The 22,451-nt window shown below is 40.7% G+C and overlaps 2 protein-coding genes across 4 annotated transcripts; both read left to right on the top strand.

Moving 5' to 3' along the window:
* Nucleotides 1-5,750: 5,750 nt before the first annotated feature.
* Nucleotides 5,751-10,156, top strand: LOC118516436 (cystathionine beta-synthase-like protein). Its single transcript, XM_036062318.1, has 6 exons — nt 5,751-6,440; nt 7,997-8,103; nt 8,302-9,202; nt 9,268-9,402; nt 9,480-9,670; nt 9,734-10,156. The coding sequence occupies exons 1-6, from the start codon at nt 6,262-6,264 to the stop codon at nt 9,841-9,843; spliced, it is 1,623 nt and encodes a 540-aa protein (XP_035918211.1). The 5' UTR covers nt 5,751-6,261; the 3' UTR covers nt 9,844-10,156.
* A 1,855-nt stretch (nt 10,157-12,011) lies between these two features.
* LOC118516435 (AP-3 complex subunit delta-like) lies at nt 12,012-22,004 on the top strand. Of its 3 annotated transcripts, none has more exons than XM_036062315.1 (11): nt 12,012-12,147; nt 12,783-13,004; nt 13,173-13,538; nt 13,602-13,871; nt 14,648-14,721; nt 16,348-16,496; nt 16,571-17,823; nt 17,940-18,096; nt 18,187-18,366; nt 19,965-20,094; nt 20,196-21,493. In XM_036062315.1, exons 2-11 carry the CDS (start codon nt 12,909-12,911, stop codon nt 20,785-20,787), a joined length of 3,267 nt encoding a protein of 1,088 aa, XP_035918208.1. In that variant the 5' UTR covers nt 12,012-12,147; nt 12,783-12,908; the 3' UTR covers nt 20,788-21,493. The 3 variants fall into 3 exon arrangements, with proteins under 3 accessions (XP_035918208.1, XP_035918210.1, XP_035918209.1); XM_036062317.1 differs by having other exon boundaries at nt 12,018-12,147; nt 12,898-13,004; nt 20,196-22,004; XM_036062316.1 differs by having other exon boundaries at nt 12,129-12,147; nt 12,309-13,004; nt 20,196-22,004.
* The last annotated feature ends 447 nt before the right edge of the window (nt 22,005-22,451 follow it).

Raw genomic sequence — 22,451 nt, 5'->3', positions numbered from 1 at the left:
ATCATAGTTTGTGCTGGTGGCACAATATGAGACTGATCTGATGGATTCATTTTTCGGTTTCTAGATCGTATTTCAAAACGTTTGATTTTACGGAAAATTTTGAAAAATTCGTCGCCTTAAACGATTTAGTGATTTGAAAATTTAATTGATGGAAACAGACAAGATTCTCACTTCTCTAACTTTTCCTAATTGTTCACTAATAGTTCTAATTATTCACTTATTCACAATTTAAAATTTTACGAAGGAAAAAAATACGGCAACTAATAATAACAATTGACTCAAAATGACTTACAGTAGAACCATGAAGACTTTGAAGCGAGTGCAGCTCATCGTTGTCCACGTAGCGATGCTAACGAAGTGATGTCTACGAAGAGATGTCCACGTAGCGTTGTACTCGTAGCGATGTCTTCGTAACGTCTCGAGATAGAAGGCTGATGTAACACTTCAGGTGGTCCTTTTGGGATGTCTTTCTACTAGGGGTCTTCGGTGTCGTTCGGGATGAGAGTCTCGAATACAGCAACTTCTCGTACACTTGTGCAGGTTTTATATTCATTTGGTTCACCTCACTTTTTGGTACTTGTACGTCCACGTCTTATATTGATTTCACTAGCTTGTCACGACACTTAAAACTTTGTGCAGAGTTTTTGTATTGTTTTCGTCTCACTTTCGTTTTTCAGTATACGTAGAACAATTAGCTAGTACCTCTAATCGTTATTGTGTAGGCTTCCTTTGATAACTTGTCACCTCACTTTGAACGTAGAGGTCCCTATTCGGGCGCCAGTTAAAAATTGTGCTTTACACTTATAAAGGTTCGGACGCGGATATACACTTAAGACGTCTGGTTTTACTGCTGGTCAAATTAAGAGTGATTTATTTGAACTATTGATACATGTATGTGGATTGGGGGAATTGGATTGGAACAGGAAACGGAGGTGATGCTGATTCAGCTTCTCGGTTGCTAAGCCATTCGATGCAAACGATGTTGGTGCAAGTTCGGTGCGAAGCATAAGCTGACGACACTGTTGGCGGTTCCGTACGAAACATAAGCTGACGTCGCAGGAATTACCGGGTCATCGGATGTTCGACCGATGTGTTAACTCGCGCAGTCACCCATTATGCAAGCTCACACTCAAGAACGAGCGCGTGCTCGATCGTGCATGCTCACACTCGCATACCTCAATATGAACGAAAAAAAACTCTCATGCCAAGAGGTTTGCTTCTTGCAAACCTGTATATAAACGGAGGATAGCAGAAACAATCTCGATCATTTAGCTTTTCGATAGTGCAAAAGCGCCATCTACTGAGCGCATCACTGAAGCTTTGAAACATTCATTCTTTTATATGGAGTTTATGTCTCTGGGATAACGAAAAGACGCCATCTAGAGAGGAAACCTCTGAAGGAATCTTGATTTTTTTTATATGGACTTTTTGACTCGGGGATAACGAGAGGGGCGCCATCTAGTGATCAAACCACTGAAGATCTAAAACTTTTATTTTTTTATGGACATTCATTCCAGTCGTTTAAGCTTCATTTGTGGCAGTTGAGGAGTCTTGACATCATACGTATGAACGCTCTACCCTCAGGGAGTCCGCTAAACCAGGGCCGTAGGGATACTGTTGGAGATATCGAGTAGCGAAATCTACCAAGATCGTCCGTGTCCCACGAATTGTGCCAACGAGTTAGACAGAACTGCTGTGGAAAGCGGGCGTACTCGTGGATGAGAATAGGTCTCTCGTAAAAGTCTCCTTCATAAGCGCCTTTTTTGCCAATTCATCCGCCTTATCGTTACCATATATACCAGCAAGAGACGGAATCCATATAAGCGAAATGCGAAACGCCTTGTTAAACAGGGAGCTTAGGACATTAATAATTTGTTGCATAAAATAGTGTCAACTCTTCACATACCTATCCGTTTTGAGTGCTTCGACAGCACTAAGACTGTCAGTGAAGATAAAGTACTCATCTGGTGGTCTGGCATTAATGAGCAGTAGCGCAAGAAATATTGCTGCTACCTCAACAGTATAAATAATACACGGCTACCTCAATTTATGGAAAACTTCTGTGGTTGTGCTGTATACCCCGAAGCCTATGCCATGCTGTGATGACGAACCATCAGTGAAGTATTGTTTATTACTATCTAAATAACCGTACTTGTCCACAAAAATACTGGGAACTACTATCCAGCGAAGACTATCCGGGACAGTCCTAATTTCCTGCGTCATCGAGGAATCGACACTTAAAATTGAACTGTAGGAATCTGGGAGCACGGCACGAATATGTTATTTGAATATGTTATTGCGCTAGGGTATGCCTGTAGTTAAAGAATATCATGATATTCATTCATGATGTTGCATTTGGATTGTAGCTCTAGCAGGGGTTTGAAATTTTGATTACCAAAGGGTTGGATACGACGAAACGAATAACCAGGAGCAGCGAAAGATACAAAAATCTTATTTTTAGGAGCATCATTCCAGACATCAATTCCAAGGACATGTTATGAGTTGATTTCATGCTGTCCATGGCGATCCTCTAGCTTCGATACTGAATTCTATCCAATGTTATTAGATGCGTTTTGGGTGCCCAATGAAAACATATGTTTCCATACTCCAAAACGGATCGTATTGTGGTTTTGTATAAACGTAACACATCTATTGAATGTGCACCCTCCCTGAATCCAGCAATAGTTCTTAAGAATTTTTTTCTTTTAATGCAATTTTTGCACTAAATATCTGATGTGCTTATTCCTGTTAAGCTTCGAATTAAACTAAACTCCTAGGTATCTAAAATCGTCGGCAATGTCTATTCTTTTACCATAGAGAAATATGTTAATGTTAGGTTAATATAATCGTTCTCTTCTGTGTTATTTATTGAATTATATAAATTTGTTTTGCACTAACTACAAAACCTCTTTACGCGAGGCACGTATTCCGATTTTAAGATTTGGATTTTTATTTCAATTGCCCTTCAATTTCCTAAGTTGTGTTGCTTCGGTTTTTGGTTTCAGACTGAGCTTTTCTTTTTATTAGTTTTCCTTTTCTTCTGAGCTTTTAACCCTTTTGTCACACCATTATGGCATGCCTGTCCTCCACGCGATTGCTCGAGCGAAGCTTATGCGAAAGTGATATCTCGAACAAAATTATTTTATGCAATACCGCCATGCCATTCAAGATGGAAAAAAATTTTTTTTTGAAAGGCAGTAATTATATCCAGCCCTTTATTCAACAAAGAAAGTAAGTCAATCTTAACAAATGTCGTAAGATTACTTTATGAATATGTCCGCGAAGTATTAGTTGATACTATCTTTAACACTTTAACCACCCGCTAAAATTAAAAAAAATAGCGAAATGATGCTAGATAAGAGAATAGTGCTTGGTAAACATCCTATCTTCGTGGTAGAACTTATCAAGTTAATATTTAAGAAATAAGTCTTTTGTTTGGGGCGGCTCGGTGGCAGAGACGACAGCGGCACCGGTCTTCATACGGTAGGATCAGGGTTCAAATCCCATCCCAACCGTCTCCCCGTACGTAGGGCTGACTACTTTACTATGGGTAAAATCAAGTCACAGAAAGCCAAAAATGGCAGACCGAGACCTTACAAGGTTGTAGTGCCAAGGAAGAAGAAGAAAACGCGCAATCTAGCTTCGCCGTATTTTTTACAACTCAAATGTCAAAATGCTTTATGTGTTTTCCCCAGTTTGATGCGTAACCCTTAATCTTCCCTTATTATTAATTTGAAGAAAAAAAAACATTATTAAACCTTTGGCAGACCTTTGATAAAGAAAATTACAAATAAAAAATATCTACCAACAACAGTTTAATAGTCTTATTGAAAATAAAACTTCAAAAATCCCTCATCTTGAATTAAAACAATAATCTGTTTAGATGTAAAAGTTGTCATGGTTCAAAATTGTAATGAATAATTTTAGAAGATATAAGATTACAAATAGATTACTAAAAGCTAAGCTAAAGTGGTTTAATTGTTAATGTCAGTTGCAGGTTAATTATGGCATCTACAAATTGTATCCATATTCATTAATTCTAAAGGAGAAAAGCGTTAAGAATGGGTAGGATTATTCATATTTTCATTAATTATTTCCTGCCTCTTTATAAATATTGTCAAGACGCATTTTTGTTGTAAAAAAAAGCTTTTATGAATGTTAGCGAAATAATCATAAATGTTCCAGCACCAATTAGGGCCTCAAATTGGTTCTGGTGTTCTCTCAACAAATAATTTACTTCGACATTTGTTCGTAACTATCTACTGCTTCCTAACAGCTCAGGCACGCCCGTACATTTAGCACATGTTGCATCTTAAAGAGGCATTTATTGAGTTGGGTGACCGGTTGTGGTTGTAGCTACCTGTTGTAGTTTTAGGAAGTCCTGAGAATTTAAGTGTTTAAGACTCTTGGTACACGAACCAGTTATGTCTCGTTACAATATCACCTGAAACATCTTAGCCTTCCAGATTCGCAACAATTCTAAAACATTCTTCATTTTCTTTAGCGCATCTTGTATGAATTCAGTTCTATTGGCTAGTTAACTATAGGTTTACATTTTTTGATAAATAACAAAAAATAGTTTAATTAAGTTTATATACTCATAAAATAGATTTTTACTGGAAGAACATGACTATCTGAAACATACATAATTTACAAACATTACTTTATCGTTTATCGTGCCAACGAAATGGCAATACGTAAAGCAAGTTGATTAATAGTAATAATTGCCGAAAGAACCCTCATTATATTCCAACGCATGCTGTAAAAACTAATTGATGTATATTTTTGAAAACAAAAAACATGTTCAACATCGTTGTCGTGTCGTGAATATCGTGTTCAATAGATTATGCCTTCTTTGCGCTTTCATATCCCATTCTCATAACCAGTTGAGATAACGAGAATTTGCTTATCAGTTTTCTACGTGGTTAGATCCGACGGCCGTAACACCGCATACTCATGTAACATGTAATTCTGATATATTTCACACGATGTTCAACCGTTGTTTATTGTTGTTCAATTTTTTTAAACAAAGCAAAAACACACTTAATACGTTTATATCGAGCAACGCACGTCGAAAGACACGCAACCGAAAGATAACCAAGAGAAAAGCAATTTGATACAAAATTGAGAAAAAAAAGGTAGGGAAACAATATTGGTTGCAAGCATAGAGAAACACATACATTCACGCTTTACAACAGCTTAGCAACGCAAGAAGTAATGATTGATAAAAGTTAGAATAAAGCAAGTACATGATATAATAAATGGAATGGAAGAAAAAAAATATTTTAACACCTATACAATACCAATCAACATACAAGTTGACCAACATAGTTGGGTTAAAGTCTGAGTAGATGCAAGAGAAAAAGAGAGAAAAAAAGGAAACAATAGCAAAAACGTTTTTTATTTATGTATAAAAAGTGAAACATCGAGACATCTTGGTATTATAACAGATGTTCTCTGTGAAGCCTATCAATATTTTCTTGGGATTCTGATAAAATAGCTACCATTTTGGACTTTGCCTACCCCTGCCTTGGTCTGCCATAGTGGTACGTCTCGAAACCATGCGATCAATTAGAGTCCACCGATGATAAGTTCGTTTTCCTAAATCGGCCCTAACTTTAAGCGAAGCATAGCGAGACGGTTGAGAGCGTTGCCGGGTGGGATCGTGTACGGGGCGTCGATCGGTTATCACCTAACCGCAACCACTGTAAACGGAACCACTCCACTTCCTGGCCCCATCAGAACACTGTGGTGGTGTTGGTGCTGGTGCCCTGTTGCCGGACACACTCGATGGACCAATTTAATGCTAGCTTAAATACCGCAAAAATCCCACAGTTCTCATGAAGGATGTGTACAGCGTGGAATGAAGAGTAGCAACTAACACTGCTGTACGATAGAGTACAGCCACACCCGTACACACACACCCCCATGCGAATGGACATACGGTACAGCAGATGCTGTGTGCAGGTTTAAAGGCCCACATTCTGCAGAGATTTTCGCCATTTGATTGCTGATCACTGTGTTCGCACAACATACTGGTGGTTGCTTTTGCTGCTCCAGCAAAGCTTACGCGCGATACCTTTTTTGCCTGTTGTTCCAGTTTTCTTTTTATTCTGTGCCCAATAAATAACCTGCGTGTGCGGATAAGGTGTTTGTGTGTGACAAAACATCGAGCCTCTTTCAGTGTTCTATCCCTGTTACGTTTTGGTCTGGGAACGATCTTCCTACACGTGTAAATTCTATCAACCTGAAAAGAACAGGATGGCAAGCAACAACAGCCATCGCAACTGTCCAATGAATGGACATCTGGCAGTGAACGGAAAGCAACAGACCATCCCTGAGGATGATCCGATGGCAAACTTCATCCGTCCCGATCAACCATCTCGGTGTACCTGGGCCCTTGGTACAACGGAGACAAGCCCTCATCATCATGAGCCACTGTAAGTAGACTCATTGCTGTTCGTTATTGAATATTTTTCTTATAATTGTGTAATATTAGACGCCAGTGCAACGTCTGTAGTATATCGGCTTATTATACTGGTGTTTATTGACTTAATTCAATCTTTGACTTGTGGAGGTAGTATAGATTAGATTAGATGGACTTCTGTAAGCTCTGCACGTCATTTTAAATGCTTTGCTATCAACAAATCCGAAAGCAGAAAATCGATAATAGTCGGATACTGGTAAAAACAACTTATGCACAGTTACTAAAGCATTGAATTCACCGGCAATCAGTTTATATCACCATTAACAACACCAACCACCAAAAAAGGAAACGATTATCTTAAGCTGTAGCGTAAACGAGTACAACGAGATTTTGAACAGCGTGAGATGCATTCTTGCACTTCATGCTTGTTTCATCGTTGCATTCATTCTTGTTAAAATTGAGTACATGTTAACTGCCAGCAGCATAAATTCGCAAAAAGTGTCAAACAAATAGCGATGGACATACATAGTGATGGACAAAACATTAGGTGTAAAACTGTAATGCCGATATTCAACGATTTGACATTGTTTTTGGTTTTTTGGGAAAAATATATAAAAGTCTCAGGAATGCGAAGATATGATTACATCAATCAAGATACCGACATTATCGAAATCAAAATCGATTGATGAAATGCAATGCTGTTGTTAGAATAATGTAAGCTGACATTATCTTCCACAATACAAAAGAAATAGTGATTAAAGTATCTGAATCGTCATATATATTTCAAAACGTTTCAACGTTTTCAGTGTTGTTTGCGTTCCCAACTAATCACTGATAACATAGATTATGCTCGGCACCTTGTGAATCACCGAAATTCATTAATTTGAGTCATTTACTTACGTCAACTAGCGTCGTCAGATGCTGAACAAATTGATAGTGTCCAGCCAATTGACTGGGGCCCTTGGCAATACGCAATTAACTGACGGTTGGTTCAAGTTATTAGCAAACGAGTTCAATATTCGCCTGCCTAGGGGTCAGGGATCATGGCAACATCGTTCCATACTACAAACACGTGGTCTAAAGCGCTTCCTCATTGGTCCTTACCGCTTCCTGCCTTTTACATGATTAGAGTCGTTTTTTTAGTCAGGTATTATGACATATTCAGCAGCACGAATAATGGCGGAACTTGTTTAAAAAAAAACTCAGTATTCTTGGGAGCCGAGCGATTGAACGAGCACGTGCTAAATTTGGACGCATCCATCATTACTGCGCTAATCACAGTGTACGTTCGCTCCCCGCAAAGAAGGGTGTGTATTGTTGCCACGACATGGCGATAAACCTACCTACCCATAGCGGCTACTGGTGGTCCTATAATGGCTTGGGCAATCGATGTTTGTTTCCAGCTGGACGCTGGAGCGTAAAATGTTGTTTTTCTGTTCGTGAATCCAAATAGCAAAAAGAAGCAATATATACCCCACAGGGTAATACCTCAACAACAAGCAACGCTGCACTGCTAAAACATAGTTTAATTTTCACTTTAACTGTTATTTACACGTTTTTACATCGCAGTGCACCGAAACCGTCAGTGCTGCCTTCAATTCTGGAAGCTGTCGGAGGAACACCCTTGGTGAAGCTCAATAAAATTCCCCAATCGTTGGGATTGAAATGCAATGTTTGTAAGTATTCCATAAGCATCTTGTTAGCTATCTCATTTACTTTGGCACTTTAACTAAACTTCTGTAATGTCTGGCTACTTATAATACTTGATATGATATTATTCGTAGCAGTATAATCATTCTTACGTGACCGATTTGTTCGTAGTACCAACTCCATCATGTTATAATGAACTTTTCCTGTTACGGTTAAAATTCTAGACGTTAAATGTGAGTTCCTCAATCCGGGTGGATCGGTGAAGGATCGCATTGGGGTGCGGATGGTGTTGGAGGCAGAGCGAAAGGGACTGTTGAAACCGGGCTGCACTATTATTGAACCAACGTCCGGCAATACCGGAATCGGCCTGGCAATGGCTGCTGCCGCCCGAGGCTACCGTTGTTTGATCGTGATGCCCGAAAAGATGTCCAACGAGAAGGTGGATACGTTAAAAGCGCTCGGTGCGGAGGTGATTCGCACACCAACTGAGGCAGCGTTCGACTCCCCCGAAGGCTTAATCGCCGTGTCGCAGCGTCTGCAGCGTTCTATCCCAGACTCGGTCATACTCGACCAGTACCGCAATGCCGGAAATCCATTGGCACATTACGATGGTACCGGTGCAGAGATTGTGGAACAACTGGGTGGACGAGTGGATATGATCGTGATTGGAACGGGTACTGGTGGAACCATGACCGGTATTGGCCGCCGTATCAAGGAATCCTGTCCGAACTGTCAGGTTATCGCTGCTGATCCGGAGGGTTCGATTCTGGCCGAACCGGAAGAACTGAACCAGACAAATGTGAGCTTCTACGAGGTAGAGGGTGTCGGGTACGACTTCCTTCCGACCGTACTCGATCGCAGTGTGGTCGACAGGTGGTATAAGTTTAATGATCGTGTAGCGCTTCCCCTCGCTAGACGGTTGATCCGTGATGAAGGGCTATTGTGCGGAGGAAGCAGCGGAGGCAACCTGTACGTGGCACTTGAGGCGGCCAAGGAATTAAAAGAGGGACAAAACTGTGTTGTCGTACTACCTGATAATATTCGTAACTATCTGACGAAATTCGTATCAGACAACTGGATGGAGGCACGAAACTTCAAAGAGTCTGATAATTGCCATAATCAAAAGTAAGTTGATAGAGCTATCCTAATAGACAGCCCATTACTGGTTTATTTGCTGATATTTTTTCCAGATGGTGGAATGAAAAAGTACAGATATTGCCACTAGAGACTCTCTTAACTGTGCGTGATGATGCGCATATCAGTGACGCAATTGAGACGATGAAGCAAAACAATCGTACCCATCTTCCTGTTGTTGCCGATACTGGGTAAGCACCTGAGCATATCGGCCATCAAAAGATAGTTAGAGCATTTTTGGACGCTTGAAACTTCTCTTTTCTTTCAGCGCCATCAAGGGAGTGGTACACCTTCCAAACCTTTTGAGCAAACTGCTCAATCGCCTGGCAAAACCATCGGACCTCGTTCACCGGGTCATCTTTAAGCAGTTCGTTAAGATTGACCACGAGGAGAACGTCGGCCGTGCTTCACGTATATTAGAAAAAGATAGCTTTGTGCTAGTTACTCGTCAAGAAATTGGTAAGCAATTTTGTTGTTGATCGAATCATAACCTAAATTAACTTTGTCCCTCGTTTTACTTAGGTGCTACACCAACCGAACGGCTCGTAGGAGTTCTTACTCAACGTGAGATGTTAAATTTTGTTGCGGATCGCGCTGTAATTGTTGACAATGAAAATGAAAATTCAGAATAACTTTGTTGCCCTAATAATGCGGTAAATGGGCAAAGCATTCAACTGCAAACAACTAAATTTACAACTAAACCACGAAATAATTAGACTCACATAACGCGTGAAAAATATCAAGACGAAATATTATTGTGGAAATAAAACAAAGGTAAAAGACTCGAGAAGGCCCCCCCTGACAAAATTTGTTAGGCACAGTAGGATTTACGCCTAAATGTATGCAATCCGCAGTACACGTTGCGAAAGCTTCACAATGTGCTTTCAGTAAGGTCAAATATGGTTGAATAAAGTCGAATCAAATATTGCTTATTATTCGATTAAATCCCCCTCCCTCTATCCTGATAATGGTAAAAGACTCGAGAAGGCCCCCCCTAGAATCTTTTGTGTGCAGCACTGTGGCCTGTCATTTTTGTTGTACAGTGGAATTTCTGTATGGTCAAAACCCATTTGATGTAAACATTGTGCATTGTTCCTTAATACTGTTAATAGACAGCGAGTAGAACTTGATACAATACATTTTAACAAGTGGTTTGAGATTATGATATTCTTATGTTTCCTCCTTTGCTGAATATTAATGCAAGGTAACAAGTATTCATCGAATTACTGTTCCGTTACCGTCTGAGAACGCCGAGCATGTTTTAGGCCCGATTGTTCACCCCTAGTGCGACTGAAAACTAGTACGAAGCTCCTGTAACCCAAAATGAATGGTAGGGTTAGCAGAGAGGGGATTTTAATCAAATAATAACAATATTTTATTCGACTTTCTTCAACCAATTTTGACCACACTGAAAGCACACTGAAAGCTCACTGTGAAGCTCTCGCAACGTGTACTGCGGATTGCATACCTTTAGGCGTAAATCCTACAGCGCCTAACAAATTTTGTCAGGGGGGGGCCTTCTCGAGTCTTTTACCGATTTTGTAAACAAACTCTGACATAACTCGACTAAAATGTCGCCCTTCAAATCGATAAAAATTCACCTTCTAAATACATTCTAAAAAAAAAGGTAAAAGACTCGAGAAGGCCCCCCCCTGACAAAATTTGTTAGGCGCTGTAGGATTTATGCCTAAAGGTATGCAATCCGCAGTACACGTTGCGAGAGCTTCACAGTGAGCTTTCAGTGTGCTTTCAGTGTGGTCAAAATTGTTTGAAGAAAGTCGAATAAAATATTGCTATTATTTGATTAAAATCCCCTCTCCGCTAACCCTACCATTCATTTTTGGTTACAGGGGCTTCGTACTAGTTTTCAGTCGCACTAGGCGTGAACAATCGGGCCTAAAACATGCACGGCGTTCTCGGACGGTAACGAAACAGTAATTCGATGAATACTTGTTACCTTGCATTGATATTCAGCAAAGGAGGAAACATAAGAATATCATAATCTCAAACCACTTGTTAAAATGTATTTTATCAAGTTCTACTCGCTATCTATTAACAGTATTAAGGAACAATGCACAATGTTAACATCAAATGGGTTTTGACCATATGGAAATCCCTTTGTACAACAAAAATGACAGGCCACAGTGCTGCACACAAAAGATTCTAGGGGGGGCCTTCTCGAGTCTTTTACCACAAAATCATATGGTATGGGGCTACAAACATGAACAAACAGCATCGATTCTCAGTCCCTTGAGCAATTTCGCTAATTTATGGGTCGTCTTCGCATATTAAGTGTTGTCCCACAGAAGATTGACGATATTTGGTTGCATTTTTCGTCAAAAAATCGCATGCGATACCACCACCGGCGCCTCCTCCGACGCTTCTATCACTCTTCTCAATACCCTTCCCCTCGATCACTACAGAACTGTTATGTCAGGTCGAGAAATGTCAATTTCCTCTAAACAACTCTACCTCCTATATCCATATACCTTGTTAACAACTCTACCTCCTATATCCATATACCTTGCTCTGTCTTATATAGACTTTGGTATGCAACATGAAATGGTGAGCAACAACATTTTTTTGCAAATATCAAATCCATCCGCGGCGCACGATACATTGCTGTAAATGTGTTAGTGCCACCGCGGTTGTCCTTGTGTGCGTGCAATCGATCCCCCGATAAGTTGCCGGTCGGTCGAGTCCAATAAAAAAAGCAAAAAACTGCTCGAATTTTCTACTTGAGAAGATTTCCTGTCGAGTAGTTTTGAATAGTTTTGTTCCAGCAGCATTTGACAACCGTGTAGGGGAAAATCGACCAAAAACGTCATCCGCATTTGACAGATCATCATTTTTCCTTCATTCACCGCTCACCGCGCTGCCTTCCTTCGGGGAATTGTTCTATCCCGTATGTTTATCGGTTTACCGAAGAAAAAAAGGTAGACTGGCTATTGGTAAATCCCATCGAAACTCATTCGGCACGGCAATTGCGTCCTTAGATTTTGTTATTTCGCCCATTAAGACGTGTTGCGACACTTTTTCACACCGTGCAGAAACAGTGACCTGGCAAGATTTCTTTGTTTTTTTTTTTTGGTTTAAGTTGTGCTCTACAACAGATAAAACGCTGAGGTGCATCGCATATCGTGCCCACGTAGGCCAAATTATCTTCTCTTTATTTGTCTGTTACTGTGTGTGTGTGTGTGTGTGTGTGTGTGTGTGTGGGTGTGTGTGTGTGTGTGTGTGTGTGTGTGTGTGTGTGTGTGTGTGTGTGTGTGTGTGTGTGTGTGTGTGTGTGTGTGGGGTGAAATCTGTTCCAGCGAGAAAGTTGTTGGAGTGTGTCGGGGGTAGTTAGGCTAGGTAAACGAAGAGATGCGAAGTTACGCTAGGTGACCGGGCGGATTGTGTGAGCTGGCACCTTAGCATCAAAAAACGCTGACAGCGACTCCCCCCACACGGTCCTCTTGTGGGCCAATGTCAATCGCACCCCAGCAGGGGGTACTCAGAAAGCAGGGCAACCCTTGCAATCCCGTCCGAAAAGCAAACCAATCAACCGGCACAACTGTCTGTCGCACAGGAGCCTTTCCCACGCACGAATCGATCAACGGGTACAGTCGTACACGCACGCTACCGTACCCGAAGGAGGCCACAATCAGACTGATCCTTGCTTCTTTTACTCCGCATCCGAAAAGACACAGCCAAAATGGCGCTGAAGATGGTAAAAGGCAACCTCGAACGGATGTTTGACAAAAACCTTACCGATCTGGTTCGGGGCATACGCAACAACAAAGATAACGAGGTAAGTGAAGCAGAAAGGATTAGAGTACGGGTAAGCAACGGCACCATTGGGGCAGTCGTAACTGTCGTTCGTTGCACGATGGATCTGCTGGGGCATGCAGGGCCTCGTCTACGGCATCTGTTGTATCGTGTCGATCGGAAATATTTCATCGCTTCTTTCCCGTTACAGGCCAAGTATATTGCACAGTGCATTGAGGAGATCAAGCAGGAGCTGCGGCAGGATAACGTGAACGTAAAGAGCAATGCGGTGGCAAAGCTAACCTACCTGCAGATGTGCGGTTACGACATCTCGTGGGCTGGCTTTAACATAATCGAGGTGATGAGCTCGAATCGGTTCACCTGCAAGCGAATTGGCTACCTTGCCGCTAGCCAGTGCTTCCATCCGGACAGCGAATTGCTCATGCTGACGACGAACATGATCCGGAAGGATCTGAGTTCCACCAATCAGTACGATGCAGGCGTTGCCCTTTCCGGTCTAAGTTGCTTCATCTCGACCGATCTGTCGCGGGATCTCGCCAACGACATCATGACGCTGGTATGAAAAACAATTGGTACGAAAGGCAATCAATTGCATCTTATTTGCTTCTTGCTGTTTCAGATGAGCTCCACCAAACCGTATCTGCGCATGAAGGCGGTACTGATGATGTACAAAGTGTTCCTCCGGTACCCTGAAGCGCTACGGCCTGCCTTTCCCAAGCTGAAGGAAAAACTTGAAGATCCAGACCCGAGCGTTCAGTCCGCGGCCGTCAACGTTATTTGTGAATTGGCTCGGAAAAATCCGAAGAACTATCTATCCCTGGCGCCCATCTTCTTCAAGCTAATGACCACTTCGACCAACAACTGGATGTTAATCAAAATTATTAAACTGGTGAGCTAATTAACGGTTGACCGTACATCATATGTTATTTGTTACTGATTAATCCCAATTACAACACTTCACCCTGGATGAGCAACAAACCCCTTTCAGAGTTTCGCCAAGTAGGCGTAAATTGTAATCGAATATTTCATTGACATTTTCTTCTGCACTCACAACGACGACCAGTTTGCCAGCCTGACCGCGATCGAGCCAGCGTTGGGCAAAAAACTGACACATCCACTAATCGAGTTGATTTCCAGGTTCGGCTTTCTACGCTAGATTTGTGAAACGCACACCCGCTGCCCCCTTTCGTAGGACTCGTTCGTTTTAATGCTCCCCAGCTTCATTCAAGCTTTTGGCTCTCTCTATATTGCTCTAACATGAAACCATTTTGGGGAAACGTCTGATAAATGTTACTTTTAATCATTTTAATGCATTTTGTTTTTACTCATTATCAAAAGTACGAAAACATAACACCGTTCTCACATGAATGGTGTTTATATGTGTATGTATAAGACGCGTTATATTTCTTCTGTTTTGTTGTATTTTTACAGTTGTGATTTGATTGACTCAGTTTGAACACTTCCACACCAATTTTGCAGGACATACACACACGTCCACAAACTGACACACATAAACACGAAACAACGAAGAGTTGGAATGTTTAATTCGTCGTGAATTTTATTTTTCTATTCATTTTTAATACATTGTGTCAACACAGTTTGGTTTTCGTTTCCATTACGCTAAAATCGTATTTCTTTTCTTATTTCGTTTCCGTTTACTTCCAGTTCGGTGCTTTAACTCCGCTAGAACCCAGATTAGGCAAAAAGCTAATTGAACCGTTGACCAATTTAATCCATAGGCAAGTTTGATACAATATGTTTTTTTTTTCACATATGTGCTGTTGTTTTCGTTACACGTTAGTAGAGCCACTCTATGCGTATATTTCCGCTCAACGCTTGTTATAGTTAAACACGTGCACTAGAACCTTTGCAATTTTATCGTGAAGCTGTAGTCGTTTTTGGTTTACTGCATTGTCGGCATCATTTTTAAGCATTTACTTTTTCGTGAAGAGCGACATTGTATCAGTTAGGAATTATTATTGTTTGAATTGAGATTTTCTTTAATTTCATTGCATATAAAACAGTAAAGACTTCATTTGTTTAATTCTAAAATTTCATAAATTGCCCAATTAATATGATATCAGTGCTAGGCCAAGCTGTTTCTCTTAAGAATGTATGGATTCTTAAATAATTTTGAGTCTGTCCCACGTTTTTTCAGATTTCTGAGATATTTTGCCTCGATGTTTTGAGCCTTTTTTTATGTTTCTTTCGAATTAATTTACTAATCAATTCGAATAAGTAACATACCTTTTTATTATTGTTAAATATTTTACTAGATAACTATAAAGTTATCAGTTAAAGTTAAAAAATTCTTGCTTTTAACGTAATGATAAAAAACAAATCTTTGTTTTCGATCCGTATAATTGTTTAAAAATACATTGAAATGTACAGCTTATTGTGCGCAAATTTAACAATTATAATGTAAAATAATTTTTTTTTATTCATAAAGAACGGCCTGGCCGTATTGCTTAAAGCTAAATTACAAATAATATTACAATTAACAATGGTTTGGAAACCCTTCCTTCTCCAAACCGTGAAAGGGCACCTTATCCCGGGTGAGCTCGGTTGATATATATCCGTCATCCAGTAGTCGTGGTAGTGTTGGTTGCGAGGGTCGGTATCGTAGGTGATCATCTCATCCCGTTTGTTTTTGGGATATGCCATCGTCAGTATTCTTTGGGTCGAGATCCATCGTTCTTCCATCCCTCTGGCTTGTCTGCTTTTCTTGACCGTTGCAACACGCCATTGCAACGGTGGTAAAATAAATTTTATTACATTTAAAATTTGAAAACATGTTTCAAAATAGTTTTCATGCTTCAGTTATTTGGCTCTCTCATAAACAAGTCAGATGTTGTAGACAGGAACAGTATTGTAGCATAAAAGTTTGAAACCATTTTTTTTATATAAAAATCAGCCAACCAAACTGCATGGAAGGGAGCAAAATATCTTTGAAAGTTTTAAAAATATTGTTTTGTCGTATAGCCGTTTAAACTACTTGCATTTTTGAATATGTTTAAATACAGTTGTATCTACTGAAGGACAACAAACTTCACTGTTCGTTGCGTTATAAGCAAGAATTTTGTAAAAAGTTATGGTAAACAACATGAGGAAAAGTGTTAAGAAACAACGAGATCTTCACTGTAATTGAAGTGATTTAATTTCAGTTTAAAAAAACTACATATATTACGAAATACTATATTATGTTTGTTGTACAAAATTTAGTAAAAGTTCGTAGAGTTGGTTGTGGCTTTCTGATAGTACTTTAATAAGCCCAAAAATAACACTCCAAACTTTCACAACCCGCGATTCCTTACACGTAAAGTTCCTTATCTATTTCTATCTCTCTCTTGCGCAAAATCTGATAGCACGTCGGCGATGAGTCTATTGTACGAATGCATCAATACCGTGATCGCGGTATTGATAAGTATCAGCAGCGGCATGCCGAACCATAGCGCTTCCATACAGTTGTGTGTCCAGAAGCTCCGCATCCTAATTGAGGACTCGGATCAGAATCGTATGTACCTTTTTATTTTCTATTGACGATAAGGGCTTAAACGAATACTTATATTCCCCGACAAATCTTTCCAGTAAAATATCTCGGCCTGCTCGCAATGTCCAAGATCTTGAAAACACATCCAAAGAGTGTTCAGACGCACAAGGATCTGATATTGGCGTGTTTGGACGACAAGGACGAATCGATCCGACTGCGTGCGCTTGATTTGCTGTACGGTATGGTGTCGAAGAAGAACTTGATGGAAATTGTACGCCGACTGCTCGGACACATGGAGCGCGCCGAAGGGTCATCCTATCGTGACGAGCTGCTGTACAAGGTGATCGAAATTTGTTCGCAGGGTTCGTACCAGTACGTCACCAACTTTGAATGGTACCTAACCGTGCTGGTAGAGTTGATTTTGCTCGAGTCAGGCTCGCGGCACGGCCGCTTAATTGCTGCTCAACTGCTGGACGTGGCGATACGAGTTCAGGCTGTGCGTACATTCGCAGTAAATGAAATGGCAACGTTGCTAGACACGTACCCTGTTACGGCAGCACCGAACGGTACAATGCAGGAAGTACTGTATGCGGCAGCCTGGATCGTAGGCGAGTTTGCAACCCATCTGGAAGGACCGGAGCGTACGTTGAGCGTATTATTACAACCAAAGCCCGTTGCTGGTCACATTCAAGCGGTATACGTACAGAACGCGTTAAAATTGTTTGCTCATCTGGTTGATGAAGCTGTACGAAACCGGGATGCAGCCGCCATCGACCGGTACTGCCAAAAGTTGCACGAAGGTCTACGCAGCTACCTCAGCTCGGCCGACATCGAGGTGCAGGAGCGTGCCAGTTCTGTGTTCTTTTTGGTTGCGCTACTCCGTGAATCTCTTGGTGCGGCTGAACAGACCGTATCGCTAAGTGGTTTGCTGGAAATAACGTCCGATACACGAACGGGGGCTCCCGTAGAAGTGGGAGATGAACATATCTCGAACTCGATGACGAATGATACCTCAGGCTACACCTGTGCCGCATGGGACGAGATTGAGCAGATTGCCACAGATCTGCAGGGGTTATTTGTCAGCGAGCTGAATCCGGTTGCACCAAAAGCCCAACGCAAGGTGCAACTGCCAGACGATCTGGATCTGGACGAGTGGATCAACCAGCCGCCCCCATCGGCGGATGCAAGTAGCGCAGACGGAGGTTCGAGTGACGAAGACTCGAAATTCCCACTATTTCTCACGGACAGCGCAGGTCGGAGTGGAGCTGGTGGTGAACGTGAAACGAATGACGGTGGTGGTGGATCACGCTCCTATAAGCGCATAGAATACACACAGGAAGAGCTTGACAAGGTAAAAGAAGAAAACATTATAGTACGGGAAGCTTTTCAGATACTGCACACACTGGTTACTCAAACGTATTTTTTGTGATTGAATTATTTTTATTTATTTGTTTGGTGTTGGTTTAGATGAGACAAACACGACTCCTGGAGCAAACAAACAATCCAAACTATCTTAAGCCGGCCAAAAAGAAGGCACCATCCGCTGACTGTCAGCAGCAGCACGATGGTTACGACGATATACCGATCGCTGAAATTGCTCTTGAGGTGCCTCTTCAAATACATTGTAAGATCATTATTGACGATTATGATCGGTCGTATTGAGCAGTAATGCAGCGTGAGTAATGCTTATCATTTTTTTATTTACCATGTTTAGCCACAAAACGTTCAGACAAGTATCTCATGGATGCTGACCGATCAACGCGTGTATTCGTTGGAAAGGGAGGTGGATCATCGCGAAAGAGCAAGGGCGAAAAATGTGCCTCGAGCAAGAAATCAAAGCGGCATGGCAAGAAGACTAAACGCTGTTCAGACGAGTCCGATTCGGAAAGCGATGGTAAGCGATGTTTGTATTTATTATAAAGATTAACAAAGCAATACGGCCAGGCCGTTCTTTATGAATAAAAAACAAAAAGAAAGATTAACAACATTTTCATTACGTTTAAAATTTTTTTCTGGATATGTAGGGTTAGTTTTATGCTATACAATACACATAAATGCTTAGAAGACAGAAATAAGACTGATTAGTTTACTAGTGGCATTAGTTTCAACTAATAACTTACGAGCATGAAAAATGTTTAACCTTTTAGATTTTATAATAGGCGAGGGTAGGGTCGAAGCTGCAAAAAGTTTTCGAGAACTCAGGAACACGAGTTGGGTTACTCCACAAAATAATCAAAAGGGTGAGAAGCTTAACCGAAACTGATGAAAACGATTATTTAACTAATCTATAACGATTGAAATGATGCATCACAAACAGATCAAAACGGATTTTTGGCATTTTGGGAATCCATGACAATGTGTAGCACATTTTTTCAACAGTTTATCTATCAATTCAACTTAATTGGTTTCGCAATTCTCACGAGTTGCCAAGGACGTTACTGCTAGTTAGTTTGTGCAGCAAATACCATCCGATGGTAATCACTGTAGAAAATTGAAATTGAGACATAGAAACGAACTCAGATAAAAATAATTTTGGACATCTGTTACGATTATTATCTAGTGGATCTAGCAGATCAATTTCATTTTAAAAAGGGTAAAACAACATTAAACGTGCTAACGGCATCAAATGGAATTTGATACCCGATATCGGCGCTGCTACCGGCTCGGCCATGGTGACAAACATTTAAAATTTTGATCTTAGATAATTTGGCCTTCAGCGATAGAACCATATGGTCCTTCAAAATTCTAATATAATTTTTTTTAACACCAGCGTCAATATATAAAAGGCAGCATTTTTAAACGATTGGATGCTTAATTTGAATCATAAACTTTACCTTCCGGGAAACATCCACAAGTTTGTCTGCTGAGATAATGCGGCAATTGATAGCAACATTGATACTGAGTTGGTTTTCCAACGCAGCAAATTTTTACCAAAGAGTCACTTGTAGTTCCTTTGCACGTACGTATGGTCTTTAGATTTAAACTTTCCAGTTTTCGTACCTAAGGATCATTTTACAGAGATTTTTCGATGCGGAAGACTATCGCCAGATTGTCATCCTACATGCTTGGTGATCGCGTTGTGTGTTCTAAGCTAGAAGCGAGCATATAACACATTTCTTCAGCATACTATCTCACAATAATAATAATAATAAAAATTACATTTCAATACACAGAACTGAATGTTCAGTTATGTAAAAAATTAGCCAAGGAAGCTAGTCACGGTAGGCCAAGATCCTACGAGCCAACATCGTGTAGAACCAAAAAAGAAGAACATGATTATTTCGTTTCGGAGCAATATTTAATAGTATCGGTTTTGCATTTTTCTTTTTGCATCCTGTATTGATAATAAAGTTCGAAGCGCGCCAGTGACAAACCTACTGTAGTGTTTAACTGTTTAAATATAATGTATAATTTGAAAATAGTTCATATAATCTTAGGTAACTCCTTAATGTGTATCGTGTTTTTTAACCTTTTTTGTTTGTCCTTATGCAGACCCCAAACCACTGCACGTCGTAAACACGGTCATCGAGCTACCGGAAGGTGCAATACTGTCCGACACAGAGGACAAGAACAATGCTGACCCGAACGATCCACATCGGGCGCTCGATATTGATTTGGATGCGTAAGTATATCCTTTCCCAGAAAGTACTTTAACGATTTGCGACAGTAAAGCACGATTCTCTTGTTGCTTTCATTGCTTCCCACGCACTCGCATAAAACTAGCCCATTTGACGATGACTATCCAGCGGATATGAAACGAAAATCGGCCAACGCCATCCAACACCACAGCATGATGCTTTTACGGGACGGGGAGGTCGGTACCAACGCCAAAGCCATCACCCGAACTGACCCGATTGGTCCTAGTAAGGAACAATACCTTCTGCGGCACGGCAGCCGTTCTTCATCAAAGCACGCCAATCCAACCATAGATACCAGTATCGTTCTACAAAATCACACACAAGAAAAACAAAAGAAGAAGAAAAAATCATCCGACAAGGAGCAATCATCTTCAGCGGCAATAAAAAAGACACCCAACGCTAATGAAGACACAATGATGCTGATGATCGACGAAGAACCGTGCAAAACGGAACAGACCAAGGGTGCAAAAGGACGAACGAAAAAGGAGGACAAGGATGGGGCGGTCGCCAACGAGGAGCTGGAGGAAACTAAGAGCAAGAAGAAAAAGCACAGTAAAAAGTCATCGAAACATCATCATCATAGCAAGCGGAACGAAGATCGACAAAAGGCAGGATATGAAGAGATGCCGGCGCAAGCAGCGGTCGGAAACGAGGCCGGTAGAAAGGATGCAATTTAATATTTGCCTTTACGTTCAACCACTGCTAGGTGTGACAGTTAGCGGTTATGTGTTACGATAGGCAGGGAGTCACTGATTGGACGAACAAACCCGAATGTAACGTGTCGCAGTTCTGTTCTTTTACAGATGTTTCGTTTACCCAGTGTGTATTTTGTTTCCATTGTTAAGACACGCTTAAGTAAACACTCTCACATACATATACACAAACACACAGAAAAAGCAAAAAACATTCGTTTTTGTATCGTATGTTGAATCTATATGAATGAGCCACTGAGGAACAAATCCGTTGTGAATTAGCAAAAAAAAAACACAACGAAGGAAAATGATCAAATATTTGATGTCTATTATTGAGCGTTGTGGCAAGACGAAATAAAACAGAATTTAGCATTGTCCAAGCGAAGCAAGGCAAGGAAGAAAGAACGCTGCGTGTATAACTCTTCAGAACGTTCCTCTAAGGACGCGTCCTCTCCTGCTCCCAGTTAGTAATGTGGTAGTGTGTCTCGATTTGTCTCATAATTAATAATTAATTAATAATTATTATCATTATTGCCATTTTGAGATCTGTATTACTATAAACATAAACGGTTACTCCTTCCAGCGCTATTCCTTTCGAATTTTGTTTTGTTTTCGTTGCGGCCTTTTACACAATGAAAAATGAATTGTACGTGAATAAACGCATTAGCTCGTATTTAGGAATGAGCATGGATGAGACTGTGTTAGTGAAAATAATGTAACACGCGACACGATCTCGATCGCGTCGTGATCTCTTGTTTTACACCTACCAAACGGTTGGTTGTCGAAGGTTTTCCTCTTATTCCATCGCACCCACAAACCTACCTTTTCCTAGAGTTTAACGTTTTCTACGGTATATAAATAGTTGCGCCGTATGAAATAAGCGCCAAGGAAGAAACGCAACTTAAAGTAATGTACTAAATGCTTCGCCTTAACTATCCTAACATCATTTTACACAAGCGTTCCACAACCCTTTAAAAGGAAAGTATAGACAGATGGCCGGAGAAAAGCTTTCACTATCGAAATAACGAAAAGGAAGAGATGTTATTGAAAGATTATTATTATTATACAAACAAAACAAACAAATGCAAAACAAACGTCTAAACATAGTCGGGAGGAAATTTAAACTTCTTTCCAGTATTTTTTTCACAATTTCAAAATTCTTTAAGTTCTTTTCTGTTTCAAACAATAAAAAGCTAAACATATGTGTAATGTTGTAATAGTTTTGTAGCAGACGAAAGGAAAAATTTCTGCAAGATGGAATGCAGTAGGTAGAAATTAAATTATATGTGTGCGCTTCGCGGTCTTGGCCTGCTCCAACAATCTTCGATATCGGTCACAGTTTAGCGCCGTCGACGGTCTAATGACATGACCAGCACCCCAGAATCTGGTGAGTCTAATTCGCTGCACGATATTGAGATCACCGTAGAGCTCGTAGATCTCGTCATTGTAGCGGCTCCTCTATTGTCCTTCCATACATATGGGGCCAAAAATTCTGAGCATCCTCTTTACGAACGTGGCTAAGATGGTTTCGTCAGTTTTGGACAGAGTCTATGTCTCAGAGGCGTATGTAAGTATCCAAGCGCCATAAATTGCTCAAACGACTTCTGAACGGGGTCGTTTAGACTAAAGCTTGTCCAAACGGAATGTAA

This window comes from Anopheles stephensi, unplaced genomic scaffold (assembly GCF_013141755.1).
Source record: "Anopheles stephensi strain Indian unplaced genomic scaffold, UCI_ANSTEP_V1.0 ucontig292, whole genome shotgun sequence".
Classification (NCBI taxonomy): Eukaryota; Metazoa; Arthropoda; class Insecta; order Diptera; family Culicidae; genus Anopheles; species Anopheles stephensi.
Note: the sequence above shows the minus strand (reverse complement) of the source record. Positions and strands in the feature narration are given on the sequence as shown.